Source organism: Artibeus jamaicensis, unplaced genomic scaffold, assembly GCF_021234435.1.
Source record: "Artibeus jamaicensis isolate MK-2021 breed Jamaican fruit bat unplaced genomic scaffold, CSHL_Jam_final contig_3126, whole genome shotgun sequence".
Taxonomy (NCBI): Eukaryota; Metazoa; Chordata; class Mammalia; order Chiroptera; family Phyllostomidae; genus Artibeus; species Artibeus jamaicensis.
Genome location: NW_026521723.1, coordinates 18,317,501 through 18,334,739, shown reverse-complemented (window position 1 = coordinate 18,334,739; position 17,239 = coordinate 18,317,501). Strand labels below are relative to the sequence as shown.

Below are 17,239 nucleotides of genomic sequence, written 5' to 3'. Positions count from 1 at the left end.
GATGCCTTTTTGTCCTCTCTGTAAAGCTCCACAAAAACTATTGCTTTTCTCCAAGGCAGGTTTCCTGATATTGGATTAAGTGAAGCCCAATGATCAAGAACACAAGTAAAATGGATTGAAATCATGACTCACGTATTTGCCAGCCTGGTGACCCTGGACTAGCAGTTATTTAATCTCAAGAAAACTATGTTTCTCCTCCTCCATAAAAGGGAGATAATGATAGCTCCCTACTTCATGGGAATCTTGCCAGTATTAATTAAGGGAATATGTGTAAAGTTCTTAGCATGGTGTGGTTTATAACAACCATTCAATATTAGCTATTGTTTTCATTATCAAACTTAACTGAGGAAAAAAGATTGTTTTCTATGGTATTCTATACCAAAAAATGATTTATCTGAGCAACATGCCCTACTTAAAATAGTGTGCATAGGATTAAGCACAGCACACTTGATAAGGCCTCTAATTGTATCTAGTACTATTATTTCTTTGTTCTGCACGATAGTACTTCCTAAGAATCGATGATATTTTTTAAGAATGATGACATCCCACACTTGACTCATAATGGGCTTATTCTCTATAAAAATCTCTGTCATGTTGTACATCATCACACAGAATAGTATCTTTAATCCTCCACACCTTGAAAAGTTGTCTGTCTTGGCTTGCAACAGTAACACGACAAGCTGTGCCACAGGCACTCCAGCAGTGAGGTAGGGAATAGAGCTGTGGCAAGTGCTGGATTCTTATGGCCCCAGTCCTGTTAGATTCTGGGCAGATTATCAGAAAAAATTCTTCTTGTTACTTTAACATGTTGTGCCATACATTTTTAGAAAGAAAAACAAAATTAAAAGCAGAAAAAATAATTCATAACTGTATACTAAAAAGGTGAATTTTATTCTATGTAAATATTTCTCAATAAATCTGAGTTTTAAAAAATGTGAAGGAAAGCATCCCCAAAAATAGGGTTAGTCACTTACCTAATTACACCTATTATCTTCTGGCTTACCTAGAAATTTTTAGGAAGGATAGCCTAAGAGACCAAAGATGATGCCAATAAGTGAAAGGACTGACTGATGGCAAAAAACATATTAATATCTATCTATGAACTCAAGCCTAAAGATCAGGTCATGGCCAAGCTACAATAGCACCAGATTAAAAACCTTTCCAGAACTATTTATCTCCACTTCTAGATTCTTCTGCCTCCCAAACTCAGGTTGTTACAGTAAAGAGGCAGCATAATCTTGTGACTTATGATAGCTATGCCAGGATGAGGTAATATGCTCAGCCCCATCTTTGATCTTAGCCCTTAACAGCGACAGAACTTCAGGCATTACAAAACATTTGCCTGGGGACCTTCATGTATCTTGTTTGTATCATCTCATTCAATCAACTGTGTATTCATATTCCCTTTTTCTGACTGTTAATTCAATTCAAAGTCAATGGACAGGTGCATCCTGGTTCAACAGAAATTTTATATTGTCTTCAAATAAGTCTCATTCAGATCCTTGTTTCCACATTTGAATCAAAATTTTGGGAACAGAATGAACCTTAAATAAGTCAGAATATGGCTACAGAAATAATATAAAGAGCTGAGTTCAAAAGTTTCTAATATAAAGCTTCTTATTAGTTGTTTCTTTATTAGAAACCACTAGATTGATTGTTTGGTTTCCATGAAGGATTTCTACTTTGTTATGAATAAGCTATAACTAATGTTTGGAAATTTAAAATGGTAAAAGAGACCAAATTCAGTCTCTGTGGGACATGGATGTTCATTACTCCTTTTATAATAAGTACTACTATAGATTATTGAGAATCTATGTTCTGGACACTAGCACAGTTTAAGGTTAAACGGCTAAAGTTATAATGGTAGAAAGTGGCAGGGTAAGGTCAAATTTCTCTGATTCCAAAGCTATGTCCTTTCCACTAAGCAACACAGTCTTCCTGCTTTAGATGCCATCTGTGTGGCCTAGATAGCTCCTGTAAAATAAATGTATCTAACACAGTTAAAATAAAAGTGGTTTAGAGTAAAACGTTTGTAGAGTTTATCTGTAAATTGACTTGGCTGGTTGAAATATAGTAATGAATTTCATTTGTCATCTTCCCTATGCCAGAAATTAAGATAAAAAAACAACAACACTGGGTTTGTATACAGGTGTAGTTATACACACACATGCACACATGCACACAATCATTTTGGGGTCATTATGCCAGGTGGAATCCTGAAAGGCATTCATGACTGTAAGTTTGTTGCCATTTTCCCTTCTCAAATTCTTTGGAAGTGGCTAAGATATAGCCAGGCTAAGCGCTATCTTTATTAGAACTTTCTCCAGCATAAAAATGTTTAATGTTTTGACTCTACTTTTATTACTACCTTAAAATATGTATTATTCCTATCTAAATGTTAATGAATTGGTGACTTTCTATTGGTATCATATGAACAATTGTTAAATAATTATGGAGGCATTTACTAGTAGGGTAACCTTGGACAAATTACAGAATTTTTTTCTTGTCCATAATTTCTCCTGAGAATAATACCAATGACACAGGGTTGCTGTAGGATTAAATAATATACATGTTTGTTTTAAAGTGCTATACTAATGTTGATTACCATATTTAGCAAACAAGGCTTAATAAATTCAAAAGGTGGTAACAATTTGTTCATTTTTATGAACTTTAAAAACCAAAAATTATTTTCAAATTCAGTTTTTCCTGGAACTTAAATGGAACTTAAGCTGTGTTTCTGATGTTTAATGAAAAGTATATTTCTTAACTTCTTTTGAATTTCCTAGTTAAAATATTGTCTGCTCATGACTCAGCAGCTTCTCATGTTTTCACTGCTTGGATTTTCATACAATTTTAATTTTGATTATTCTTTATAACTCATGTTTTTCATTTTATTAACAAAAATCAGGAAAAAGTCATAGGCTTTACAACCATATGTAACTAAGTGGGAATTCTTGACAGAGAAAGGCATATGATGGAGTTGTTGTAGTACATAAGAAAAAGAACTACTGTCTGGAAAAGTGTTGGTTGCAATTATCTTTAGGTTTCTTGGTTGCTGAATTTATTTGGGGTCTAGACCATTTCTAATTCATGTTTTTTAAAGACTTTATTTATTTATTTCTAGAGAGCAGAAGAAAGAGAAATACTGATGTGAGAGAGAAACATTGATGGGTTGCCTTTCATATGCAGCCCAACTTAGAGACTGAACCCACAACCCAGGTATGTGCCCTAACCAGGAATTGAACTGGCAACCTTTTGCCTTGTATAATGATGCCCAACCAACTGAGAGCCACACCAGCCAGGGCAATAATTCAAGTTTTTTAAAGTTGCAGATCGGGTCATAACCATTTTGTAACGGTTTCCTAATCTAAGGAAGCTGTATAACTTGTGTTTGATTATGATTTGGTCCCTATGAGCTTCATCAAATATTCAATGACTGCATAAAATTTAGATTATAAGACGTTAATACTTTCTGCTCACTATTTTTGAGAGAACACTGCTCCTTTGAGGCCATTCTTTATGGAGTTTCCATGATCGTTACAGTTGTTTCTGATCACAGAAAATATTTAATTGTATTAGGGAGAATTATGGAGAATTTTTACAAAACCACTTTACTTTTTGGCTCTTAAGTTTTCCCTGAATTGTCTGTTGGTCTCTCCATATTTTCTTACCAGCCTGATAAAATAATTCAGGCACAGAGCAGGAAAATAACACTATCAAAATTCTATGGAACATTTCAAAATTGTTCACAAAACCCTTAGGAATTTCTGCTTTCCTTCTAATGAAGTCAGCGTGTCTGGTTTTAACCATTGCTTTAGGAAAATTTGTCTTCATTCATTATGAGGGACCTGTGTTTTCAGCACAACAAATAAAAATAAAGCTTTTGATACAAATTGTGAAGTCTCGAAAGTTGTGGAGGTATGAGTAACTTGTTTGTTTATAAAACAGATTTTCACTTTCACCTGGCAAGTGATGTACTTGATTCCTCTGTCTCACAGCTGGTATTTCATTCCTATAAAAGCCTGGTGCTGCCTCAGGAGTTCTGGTAGGAAGTCCTAAAGAAAAGGAATAAAAAACTATTGGCATGTAATTTCTTAGTCCAAGTGAATCAAGAATTTTTACCTTAGAAGCGAATTTCATGATAACTACTTAGAAGGGTCATTAATTTATGTCTTTATATGTGTATTTTGATATGGCCCCAACAGAACACTGTTTGGAGGGAAAACAACTTCTTTGAAGGATATAGTGGGGTTCTAGGTATGCAGAATCAAACAGGAAGAGCATGCACAATAGGCTGTAAGACCCAGGTGAAACCCAGATTTACAGACAGAGCTGGTTACTTCCTTGCTAGTATTTTGTGACATTTACCTCTATGATATTTCAATAAAGATATGCTTACTGAAGATGCCTAAATATTTTTAATAAAAATAAATATTTCTATCACCCTCACCCTCAGTTGAACTTCATAGTATAGTAAGTTTACTGTATATTGTGGATAGTGAGATTTGTGGATGGATGGCTATATAGGTAGCAACATGCCAGTCTAGAAAAAGATATTCATCTGAGAAATGACTGTTAAAGGCACAATTTCAAGAACAAAGCAGAAAATGCATATCTGTGAGCAGACATAACCCTACAGTTGAAGGCTTGGTTAGTTTTCAACTCTTTGTTCAAAGAAAAAGGTGCTGTTTCCTAGGGGATTGCAGTTCTGTGCCACTAGGAACTAGGACTGAATGTTAGCTGCTGCTCACCCCCTTGGGAGTATGATTATGTAGTACACAGACTGCATGTGACCTTACCTGCTAAGCAGAAAAGGGTTACAGGGTTTAAGATAAAAACATTAGCAATTTGTGAACTTATTAGTTCAATGTTGGTTTCTGTAGGTAGACTATCAGTTGCATTTGGCATGGAGTATTTTTATTTTGTTCACTAGCTTATTCTTAGTGGATAGCATCTTATCTACCTAATTGTAGGTACTTAAAATTATTTGTTGAATAGTTGTTGAATAATTAAATATTAAGTGATTATATTATCCTAGAAGCTAAGAACATGAGCATTCTTGTTGGTTCATTGGGATTCTTTCAGCTCCTAAATCCTACTCTGTCCTTTCTCATTATCCTAAAGGATGTATTTATAGTCCAAAACTTCACTCCATTTTACTTGTAGTTTATTGGGCTAAAAGGGGGTTTGAGATTCATGTAGAAAATGAGAGTTATAAAATGATTACTGGTCTCCAGCCTCTGTAATTCCCAAACTCTCTTGCTCAGCAATATCAGTGTCAATATTGTAATGTTTTTGGCAGACTTTAAAGAGATGAGTGTCTGAGATCCTAAAATAGATACTGAGAGATGAAGTAACTACTGAAAACAATATTTTTAAAAGTTTCACAGAACCATGGTTCTCAAGTGGTCCAGAAACCAGAGGATTTGCATCACCTGAGAACTTGATATAAAGGCAAAATCTCAGGCTCCACTCTAGACTTACTGAATTAAAATTTAGCTCTGGCAAACAACCATCTATGTTTTAACAAACTCTTGACGTGATTTTGCTTCAGAATCACTTCACTAAAGAAAAAAAAAAGGGCAAGAAAAGTACTGGCTCTTAAGTATTTTGTGTGCATAAAAAGGGGAGATATATCCAGATACAAGCATAAAATTGCCATTATTCACCAGACCTAATGAACTGACTTGTTAGGTGGCATGGCTGCTTTTCTTAATTTTTCAAAAGTTAGAATGTATTATAAATTTCTAGTTTCTCTTAATAGTATATTGATTCTGTCATTCATATGTTACCTAAACAATTTAATTATGTATACTTTCATTCTTTTCTACCTCTAGAAATAATTAGCTTCATGAGTTTTATGAACTATTGATAAAGTATTAAATTTACTTTTTTTCATAGTACATTTTAGTTTTATGAGATTGGGCTTAAAAAGTCTACGTTTATCTTAACTATGTCTTTCCTGAAAAATCTAGATTGAATATAGCAATTCCTGTAACAATAGCAAGAGACTGTAGAATGTAGTTTTATGTATATATGTTGCTATGGTATGCTGGAAATAGTATTAAACACATTCTCCTTTGTGGGTTTAAAAAGACCCCTTAATACACACAATTACTCATTTTTCTTTTTCATAGGAAATGAATTAAATAAGCAAATACTGATTATTCCCAATATTCCTTTCTTAGTTGTTCAAGTACAGTTGTCCAATATTCTTAAGATAAATTAAACTGTTAGCACTTTCCCCAGAAAAAAACTTTACATATTTTAACAAATATATACAGATTAAAAACCTGTTAAAAAATAATCTCTTATTCCTCAAGTATAATTACTTATACTTAAAAAATTGCTACCAAAGAAGAACAGGACTGGTCCAGTAGACCAGTCTCTAATAAGCCACTGAAGCAATAAATTAATTTTATCACAGTCAATCATCGCTGTCGCAAATAACAGAATACAAATATATTCAAAACCTTCCTGCTTTGAAGCAGTCTAGTTGATTGTATGCCACGTTCTCTCAGTCTGCCAAAAAAAAAGTGATAGTGTTTCCGGAACTGCACTAACATTAATAAAAAAAGAAAAATCATAGGCAAGATGGCTAAAAGCAGGATTTTACTAGAAACTTACAGCAATTACCATAATTATGAAAAACTTAAAGACTTATCTCTGAGAATGGGAATAAGGAAAAGGGTCTGCTAACACATCTATTCAACTTTGTACTGAGGTCCTAAATATTTTCTTTCCTTAGAAGAAGTAGAAGTGATATTTTAACAGAGGGGCATGATTGGATATACAGGTAATTCAAAGGAATTTATAAATTATTGGAATTAAATAAATTTATCAAGTTTTCTAGATACAAGTTTAACATAGGAATTAATTATATTTTATATTCTAGCTGCAAACAATAAGAAAAGGGAGTTTTGGTGAGTTTTATACTTTTAAAAAGGATTTATCCATGATAATAGGACTACCTGTAATTATTTTCTATTGCATTATAGTATTTTATTGATTAAAAATTCTAGAATTTATCTCCCCCACAAAAAATTGAACATAAAGGAATAAATACAGTGAAAAATGTGCATGACCTCTAAAAAGATAATTTAAAATATTTCTGAGAGTAGAGGAAACATGTATAAATGGAGAGATATCAAATGGAAAATTCAATATTATTGAATATGTTAATTTTGCACAATATATCTACAGATCCAATGAAACAGCAATCACCACCCAAGCATATTTCTGTGCAAACTGAACAATTTGACACAAAAGGCTGAGAATAGTTATAACATTCTTGGAAATGAACCACAAAAACAAAATTGGAGAACCTACACTATCAACAATAATATAAAGCTACAGCAAGTAAAATGGAGTGGAATTGGATAAATGGCAGATGAACATGCCAATGAAATGGAACATCATCTAGAAACACACACAAACAGTGAAGTACACTAATTTGTGGCAAAATTTCACTTTGGTGCAGTGGGAGAAATGATAGTTTCCCCATAAATGGTGTTTATCAATTGGATAACTAAATGGAAGGAACCTTGACTCCTTCCTCACATCATACACAAAACATGTTCCAAATGAAACCTGAACTTGAATGTGAAAAGGAAAACAATAAGGGATGAAGTAAATCGAAGATGTCGTAAGTCTAAATAAATATCTAAAAGTCGATAACTTCAATGAAAAGGAGAGAAATTATTACCTTACAAAGGCATTATTGAATGGGTCAAAAAACTATGGTACATTTACACAACTGAATTCTACACAGCAGAAGGAAAGAAGGAGTTCCTACCCTTTGCAACAGCATGAATGGAAATGGAGAACATTATGCTAAGTGAAATAGGCTACGTGGCAAATGATAAATACCATATGATCTCACCTTTAACTGGAATCTAATCAACAAAACAGACAAGCAAGCAAAATATAATACAAGACACCGAAATTAAGAACAAACTAACAGGAAGAAAGATGGCGACGGAGTAGAAGGGAGCAGATTCCACTTCCCACTATACATGGGAGAAAAACCTAGCTGATCTATGGAGGAACAGAGCAAACAGCCAACAGTACCCCAGCACATATGAAGATAAGAGACCAAAAATTGTACCAGACACTGAAAAACCAGATGGTAAGGAGAGTGCTTCAAGACAATAAAGTCCCAGGGACCAGCTAGGGGACCAGGGCAGCTGAAGCCCCAGACCCAGCCTCAGGTCTACTACAGACTCCTTGGGAGAGATCCACGTAAACTGCTCCCTCCCCCACAGCCAAATAAGGTTTAAGCAGCACAGGGAGAGACCTAGTTGCTTTAAGTTGAATAGAGGGGAATAAGGACAAAGAGGCAAAAACACAGGGGCCATGATCACCCGCAGTGTCTGTGGTCACCAGCTTGGGAGAGTTGAGTCATGTAGTAACAGGCACTGACCTTGGATAGTCACCGGGCTAGCTGGAGAATAGGGCTGTATGGAGCTGCAGGCTTACGTAGGAGGAATTTCTCAAAAACTAAAACTGTTTGAGGAATTCACCTACAACAGCCACTCAGCCTACTCACCAGCCACCCAGGCAGCAATCCCGAAGTTGCACAGAAGGCCTATACACCCCACAGTACTGGGAAGGGACCGAGGAAGCATGGCTGAGTGCCCACGTGCAGGTGAATGCAAACACCCCCAAACCCCAGACCACAGCAGTAACCCCGGGGGAAAGAGCCTCTAAGACCTGGATCCCACACCCGAGGTGCCAAAGAGAGGCACCAGACTAGCTGTAGGGAGAGTGAGCACAGACTGGCTGAGTGCACATCAGGAAGAGAGAAAGGCCACACCAATCACCCCTTAGCCTGCTACAGCCAGCAAGACCAGAAAAACTGGTTTGGCCAGTTTGAAACCATCAAGAGGTTTTTGTTTTCTTTTGTTTTAAGTAATCTTTTATTTTTTTAATTTTTATTATTGTTTTTCTTTCAATACCTTTTTTCTCTCTTTCCTTCTTTCGTTATCTCTTCTTCCTTTCTTCCCAATTTTATCTCTTTTTCTTCCCTTCTCCTGCTTTTTTTAATACCCACAAGTGAAACAAAAAAACCTGGAACTATGAAAAGACCGGAGTTGGACCCAAACAGGGGGGCATCCTAAGAGTTGAGACAGTGAGACAAATTTCACTTTGCTATTACAGAGAAACTCCAAGTTACTGCATATTTATATTACTAATTTTTTTCATTATTTTTACATCTTTTATTTTAATAGTATTTTTGTATTCCTCTTCTTTCTGTATAGTCTTCTTTCCTTGGCTGGTTATATTGTATCATTTGACAGGTGTCCCCTGTTCTCTCCTTCACAGAGTATTGCTAATTTACTGTCCTTTACGACACTTGTATTCCTTTAGCACACTACTCAAGGTTCTATACCCCCTATTCTTGTTATCCAGATCACATACATTCTGTCATATGATTGTTGCTCTAATATTATTGTAAATAATAGCTGTTCCATACAAGTGTAAATACTTCAAGACACCCCTCCTGGACCTTAGCTCATTTCACAGTTTCCTGAACTCTGTTACTGTAGTGAGAGTCAACTCTATTCTCTCACACACTATACCTATTTACTATCCTTTACTCTCACCTTACCCCAGAATTTGACTTCCCACAACCTCACTGCTTTCTAGATCCAACTCACAATCCTTCCCTCCCCAATAAGAGTCTTATCTTCTTTCCATCCTTTCTAAAAAGTGGCTAGTTGGGTGGAATATCATGGCTAACACTATACATAGCCAAAGGATCTCCTATCTCTTCTTTACTGGCTGCTATTGTAAATATCATAGAATACTCTCTTACTGTCTTAAACCATTTTGCCTTCCCCTACAACTGATCACAAAAAAGAATAGGTGGAAGCAGTGAATGCCAGGATACCCACTGGAAGAGGAAATTCAAAAACAAAGGGACCACCAACAGATAACAACAAAGGAAGGTGAAGGAGGGAGTGGAAACCACACAAACCTCAATCCAGTACCTATCTGAAAATACAACTAACTAATGGAGAAACTACCCAGTATAAACAACTGAACAAGAGCAAAATAGAATTCTCAAAACCTTGTACACACAAAAGAACCAGCTTCAACATAACCTGCCCTCACCAGCACAACAAAACACAAGAGGTGGTAAACAGAGTGAACCTTCCCTTGGTGGGAAGGACCCACCAAGGAAAAACCCCCAAAACAATCAAAACCCAAAGACAAACACAGAGCCAACTTAAAGGACAGCCCAAGACCAGAGAGATGAGGAGATCAAGGAGACTACAACACTGAATCTCACAGGAATTCTGTATAGAAGTTCACACCATTAACCTAGGGAGCCAGAACAGATCAATTTAAGAAACTGAAGCTAACAAGAAGAATCTCACAAACAATGGGAAGACAAACAAACAATCCACAAATGAAAGAAAAGGAAAAAGCCTAAAAAAGAGTGCTAAATGAAATAGAGGCAAGTCAACTATCAGCTGTTGAGTTCAAAGCACTGGTTATCAGGAATTTCAATGAGCTCACAGTGAGCTACCAGAAACTACAGAGAAACTACAATGGACTGACTGCAAACCATATCAACATGAAAAAGGAAATAGAAACTATCAACAAAGGCCAAGAGAAGATGAAGAATACAATTTCTGAACTGAAGAACACAGTGGAAGGAATCAAAAGCAGGATCGATGAAACAGATCAAATTAGTGAATTGGAGAACAAAGTACCAAAAAACACCCAGAAAGAGCAAGAAAAGTAAAAGAAGCTCAGAAAGAATAAAGAGGGATTAAGAGAAATGCAAGACAATATGAAATGTAATACTATCTGTATAATAGGGATACCAGAGTGAGAAGAAGAGGAGCAAGAGTAGAAAACCTATTTGAAAAAGTAATGAGGAAAAACTTCCCTAATTTGATCAGAGAAAAAGTCATACAAATCAGGAAACACAGAGAGTCCCAATCAAATGGAACCCAAAAAGGCCCACTTCAAGACACATCATCATTAAAATGTCAAAATTCCAAGACAAAGAGAGAATCTTAAAGGCATCAAGGGAGAAGTAGAAAGTAACATACAAGGGAGCCCCTATAAGGTTAGCAGCTGACTTTTCAATGGAATCACTCCAAGGAAGAAGAGAATGGCAAGAAATATTCCAAGTAATGAGAACCAGAGGCCTGCAACCAAAGTTACTTTAGCCAGCAAGGCTCTCAATCAAGATAGAAGGCCAAATAAAGAGCTTCCAAGACAAAAGAAATCTAAAAGAATACACCTCCACCAAACCAGCTCCATAAGAGATGCAAAAGGAACTGCTGTAAGGAAAGGAAGGAAAAGAGAGAGACAAGAATACAGGTACAAAAATGGCAATGAATAAGTACCTATCAATAATAACCTTAAACATAAATGGATTAAATGCTCCAATCAAAAGACATAGAATAGCTGAATGGATAAGAAAGCATGACCCTGCATATGCTGCCTATAAGAGACCCACCTCAGGACAAAAGACCTACACAGACTGAAAGTGAAGGGCTGGAAACAAATTTTCCAAGCAAACAACCAGGAAAAAAAGCCGGAGTAGCAATACTCATATCATACTAAATAGATTTCAAAAAAAGGGTCATAAAGAGAGACCCGGAGGGTCACTTCATAATACTCAAGGGAAGAATCCACCAAGAAGACATAAACATTGTAAATATATATACACCCAACATAGGAGCACCCAAATATATAAATAAAATCTTAGAGGACTTCAAGAAAGATAATGACAGGAACATAATTATAGTAGGGGATTTTAACACCCCATTGTCAAAAATAAGCAGATCTTCCAAACAAAACATCAATAAAGATATTTGGTGTCATTGAACAATGCCCTAGACGAAATGGACTTAACTGATATATTTGGAGCCCTTCATTCCAAAGAAGCTGAATACACATTCTTTTCAAATGCACATGGAACATTTTCAAAGACAGACCACATGAACATTTTCAAAGACAGACCACATGATAGGACACAAAACAAGCCTCAACAAATGCAAGAAAACTGAAATCATACCAAGCATTTCTCTGACCACAAGGGACTGAAACTAGAAACCAACCCCAAGAAAAAAAAAAACCCAAACACTCAAAATCATGGAGATTGAATAGCATGCTATTAAACAATGAATGGGTCAAGAATGAAATTAGGGGAGATATCAAAAACTTTCTGGAAACAAATAAAAATGAACTCACAACAACCCCAACCTTATGGGACACAGTGAAGGCAGTTCTGAGAGGGAAGTTCACAGTGATACAGGCTGACCTAAAGAAGATAGAAACATTTCAAACAAACAGCCTAACACTATGCCTACAAGAACTCCAGGAACAACAACAAAGACAGCCCAGAGCAAGTAAAAGGAAGGAAATAACCAAGATCAGAGCAGAACTAAATGACATAGAGACTAAAAGCACAATTCTAAGGATTGACAAATTCAGGAGCTGGTTTTTTAAAAAGATAAACAAAACTGACAAGCCTTTAAGCAGGCTTATCAAGAAAAAAACAGAGAGGACCCAAATAAACATAATCAGAAATGAAAGAGGAGAGATTACAACTGACACCACAAAAATACAAAGCATTGAAAGAAACTACTATGAAGAACTGTATGCCAAGATATTGGAAAACCTAGGTAAAATGAACAAATTTCTAGAAAAATATAATCTTCCAAAACTCAATGAAGAAGGAGCAAAAAGCCTGAACAGACCAATAACAGCAGACAAAATTGAAGCAGTAATCAAAAAACTCCTGACACACAAAAGCCCTGGACCAGCTGGTTTCACAGGAGAATTCTAGAGCATTTAAAGAAGAGCTAACCCCTATCCTTCATAATCTATTCCAAAAAAATCCAAAATGATAGAAGACTCCCAAACTCTTTTTATGAGGCTAGCATCATTCTAATCCCCAAACCAGATAAAGACATAACAAAGAAAGAAAACTTCAGGCCAATATTGCTGATGAACATAGATGCTAAAATCCTCAAAAAATATTGGCAAACTGCATCCAACAATACACTGAAAAGATCATACACCATGACCAAGTGGGATTCATCCCAGGGATGCAAGGCTGGTTCAATATTCACAAATCAGTAAATGGAATACATCATATAAATAAAAGCAAAGATAAAAATCACATGATCATATCAATAGATGCAGAAAAAGCATTTGATAAGGTACAGCACCCATTTATGATAAAAACACTCAGCAAAGTGAGAAGAGAGGGAGCATTCCTCAACATAATAAAGGCCATATGTGACAGACCTACAGCCAACATCATACTCAGTGGGCAAAAACTAAAAGCTTTCCATTAAGATCAGGAACAAGACAAGACTGTCCACTTTCACCACATCTATTCAATGTAGTATTAGAAGTTTTAGCCACAGTGGTGAGACAAGAAAAGGAAATAAAAGGCATCTGACTCAGAAAGGAGGAAACAAAACTGTGATTGTTTGCAGATAATATAATAGTGTACATACAAAATCCTATAGACTCCACCCAAAAACTGTTCAACCTAATAAATGTATTTGAAAAAACAGCAGGATACAAAGTCAATATTCAGAAATCAAAGGCATATTTGTATACCAACAATGAAACAGCAGAAGCAGAAATCAAGAAAAAAATCCCATTCGATATAGCAACAAGAAAAATAAAGTGCTTAGGAATAAACCTAACCAAGGAGGTAAAAGGACCTATATGCAGAAAACTACACAACACTGAAGAAAGAAATCAAGGAAGACACAAACAAATGGAAACATATACTGTGTTCATGGATTGGAAGAATTAACATCATCAAAATGTTCATACTACCCAAAGCAATTTACAGATTTAATGCAATACCAAAGTACCAATGGCATATTTCACCGACATAGAACAAACACTTCAAAAATTTATATGGAGCCATAAATGACCCTGAACAGTTCCTGCCATTTTGAGAAAGAAGAGCAAAGTAGGAGGGATCACAATACCCAATACCAAACTTGTAATCAGTCTGGTACTGGCATAAAAACAGGCACACGGACCAGTGGAACAGAAGAGAGAGCACAGAAATAAACCCAAGTCTCTATGGTCAATTAATATTCTACAAAGAGAGCAGCAACATAAAATGGAGTAAAACCCATCCTCCTCAACAAATGGTGTTGGGAGAACTGGACAGCTACGTGCAAAAAAATGAAACTTGAGCACCAACTTAAACCATACAGAAAAATAAATTCAAGGTGAAAAAAGATTTAAATATAAGCCATGACACCATTAAAGTCCTAGAGGAGAACATAGGCAGGAAAATCTCAGATATTTCATGCAGCAATCTTTTTACTGATGTGTCCCCTAAAGCAAGGTACATAAAGGAAAGAATAAACAAAGGGGATCTCATCAAAATAAAAAAAACTTCTGCACAGCTAAAGAAAACAGTATTAAAATAAAAAGAGAACCAACTGTATGGGAAAACATATTTGCCAAATGATACCTCAGACAAGGGTTTAATCTCCAAAATATACAAAGAACTTACATGACTCCACTCTAAGCAGACAAGCAACCCAATTAAGAAGTGGGCAAAGGACTTGAACGGATACTTCCCCAAGGAGGACATACAGAAGATCCAGAGACACATGAAAAGATGCTCAATATTGCTAGCTATCAGAGAGATGTAAATTAAAACCACAATGAAATACCACTTTATACAGGTCAGAATGGCCATCATAAACAAAGCAACAAACAACAAGTGTTGGAGAGGTTGTGGAGAAAAGGAGACCCTAGTGCACTGTTGGTGGGATTGCAGACTGGTACAACCACTATGGAAAACAGTATGGAATTTTCTAAGAAAACTAAAAACGGACCTGCAGTTTGACCCAGCAGTTCCACTGCTAGGATTATATCCTAAGAACCCTGAAACACCAATCCAAAAGAACCTATGCATCCCAATGTTCATAGCAGCACAATTTACAATAGTCAAATGTGGAAGCAACGTAGGTGCCCATCAGTAAATGAATGGAACCCAAAACTATGTATGGTACATTTACACAGTGGAATTCTATGTAGCAGAAAGAAAGAAGGAGCTCCTACCCTTTGCAACAGCATGAATGGAACTGGAAAGCATTATGCTGAGTGAAATAAGCCAGGTGGTGAAAGACAAATATCGTATGATCTCACCTTTAAAGGAACCTAAACAACAACAAACAAGCAAGCAAAATATAACCCAAGACACTGAAATAGAGAACACGCTGGCAGTTACCAGAGAGGAGAGCGGAGGGAATTTCAGGAGAAATGGGGAAGGATTTACAGAAACAAGTATAAAGGACACATGGACAGAAACTAAGGGGAATGGAAATGGGAGGGAGGTGGGGAGCACTGGGAGGGGTGGGCTGGGATGGGAGTAAAGGACAGAAAACTGTACTTGAACAACAGTTAAATAAAAAAATTAATATTATCTCTCAATATTATCACCTAAAATCTTATCATTTCACAGAAGGATATGAAAGTTAGTATTTTATACTTCAAAGGGAAAAGAAATGAGCTAAGATCAAAAACTTTTCCTCCATTAATGTCTTGTAGCAAATCCATTAGAAAATCATTCACATCTAATTGCCTAATCACAATAGAAGACGAAGAGTGAAATAACTAATGAAAAGAAAAATTGTGTCGCAGTACCCTATACTTTGATAGGGTCTGCAAATAGCAATAACCTTAGGACCATTTCATTTAATTTACTTAGAATTGAAGAGGGGGATTTTAATTTTTATTTAGTTAGGATTCATATTAAATAAAAATTTTATTAAACAATAAAAAAAAGAACAATCTAACAGTATCCAGAGGCAAGATGAGATGGGAGCAGATAATTTGGGGAAAAGGGTGAAGCGTTTGTAGGAACAACTACAAAGGACACATGGACAAAAACAAGGGGGTGGGGTGGAAACGGGGGAGAGAGGTGGGGATGATTGGAATCGGGGGGGGGGGAGAGCTGAGGAGAAAATACAGAAAACTGTACTTGAACAACAAATATATAAAATTAAAAAGTATTTAATAAAAAATATAAAAGACATTAAATGTTTATGCATTTGCATGAAATTAAAATAATTTAAATTAAAAAATTTTATAGTCTGTGAAAACAGATTTACAGCTCTTTTATATCTTTATCAAAGATATACCTAATATTTTAGGGGCTTTGAAATTCACACATTGCTATACATTCATTATAGAAAAGACACATAAATAAAAATTAGAAAAATATGCAAACCATATATAATGCTACTACTCAATAATTTGTACTGTTAACATTTTCTTTACATATTTAAAAGATTTATTCCTAGAAATCTTTATATTCACATTAAAAAAAACATTTTAATGGCCTCATACTTTATCCTGATGTTTTACTTCCAACATACTTCATTACATGTTTTTTTCATCAATGAATATACATGTCTCCAAACTACAATCCAAAGGGATAGTATCACATGCTACTGCACTTGTGGCACATATTTCCCACTAACTCAGTTCTAGCTATAAAAAGAGAGTTTCTGTATAAAGTTTCCAATAATTACTTAAAATTATTAATATACTTGCTGAATAAGCTTTCTTTAAAATGTCTTTAAAAGCATTGCACTCATACCTCTGATTTTAATTTTTAAGAAACCAAAAATATTTAAAAATACATATTTCTGATTTTGGAATCAAACTGAAAAAAGTTTTGCTTATAGTTAACTTTCAAAAATGAAATTACCCCTTTATTAAAATTAAAAAATTACATGATAAGAATTCAGAAAATAAAGCAGTAGATTAGGGTAGTGGGTTATCAGGAGCCTGAAAAATAGCACTCTTATTTACCTGAAGTGGGAGACTTGCAGCGCTCAAGTTCCAGGGGAACTGGACTGTCATTCAACTCAGTTAGACCTGAATATAAAATGACAAAAAATGAATAAAGTTTGCTAACACTTTGTAGATAATTCTTACTTCTTAATTCCTATAAGTTTTACAAGTTTTTTTTACCTGTGAAAACTATTTTCCTATGCTCATATTATTACAATTTGTGTTAATCTTTTTAAGTTAAAATATAGTTAGCATAAGATATATTAGTTTCAGGAGTATGACATAGTGATTGCCATTTATATATCCTACAATGTGATCACCACAGTAAGTGTAGTAACCATCTGTAACCCTGCAAAGTCAGATCACTAATATTGACTATATTTCCTTCACCTTTTCATCCATTCCTTTACTTCCCATCCCTCTG

General features: G+C 35.4%; 1 protein-coding gene across 3 annotated transcripts in view; it reads right to left on the bottom strand.

Moving 5' to 3' along the window:
- Window positions 1–17,239, bottom strand: part of STXBP5L (syntaxin binding protein 5L) — a 348,094-nt gene that overhangs the window by 62,588 nt on the left and 268,267 nt on the right. For all 3 annotated transcript variants that reach the window (XM_053663152.1, XM_053663154.1, XM_053663153.1), the window contains exons 20-21: window positions 16,834–16,899; window positions 3,963–4,055 (exon numbers count right to left, since the gene is read on the bottom strand). In XM_053663152.1, coding sequence (XP_053519127.1) covers window positions 3,963–4,055; window positions 16,834–16,899 — 159 coding nt within the window. The remainder of the gene's footprint in view (window positions 1–3,962; window positions 4,056–16,833; window positions 16,900–17,239) is intronic.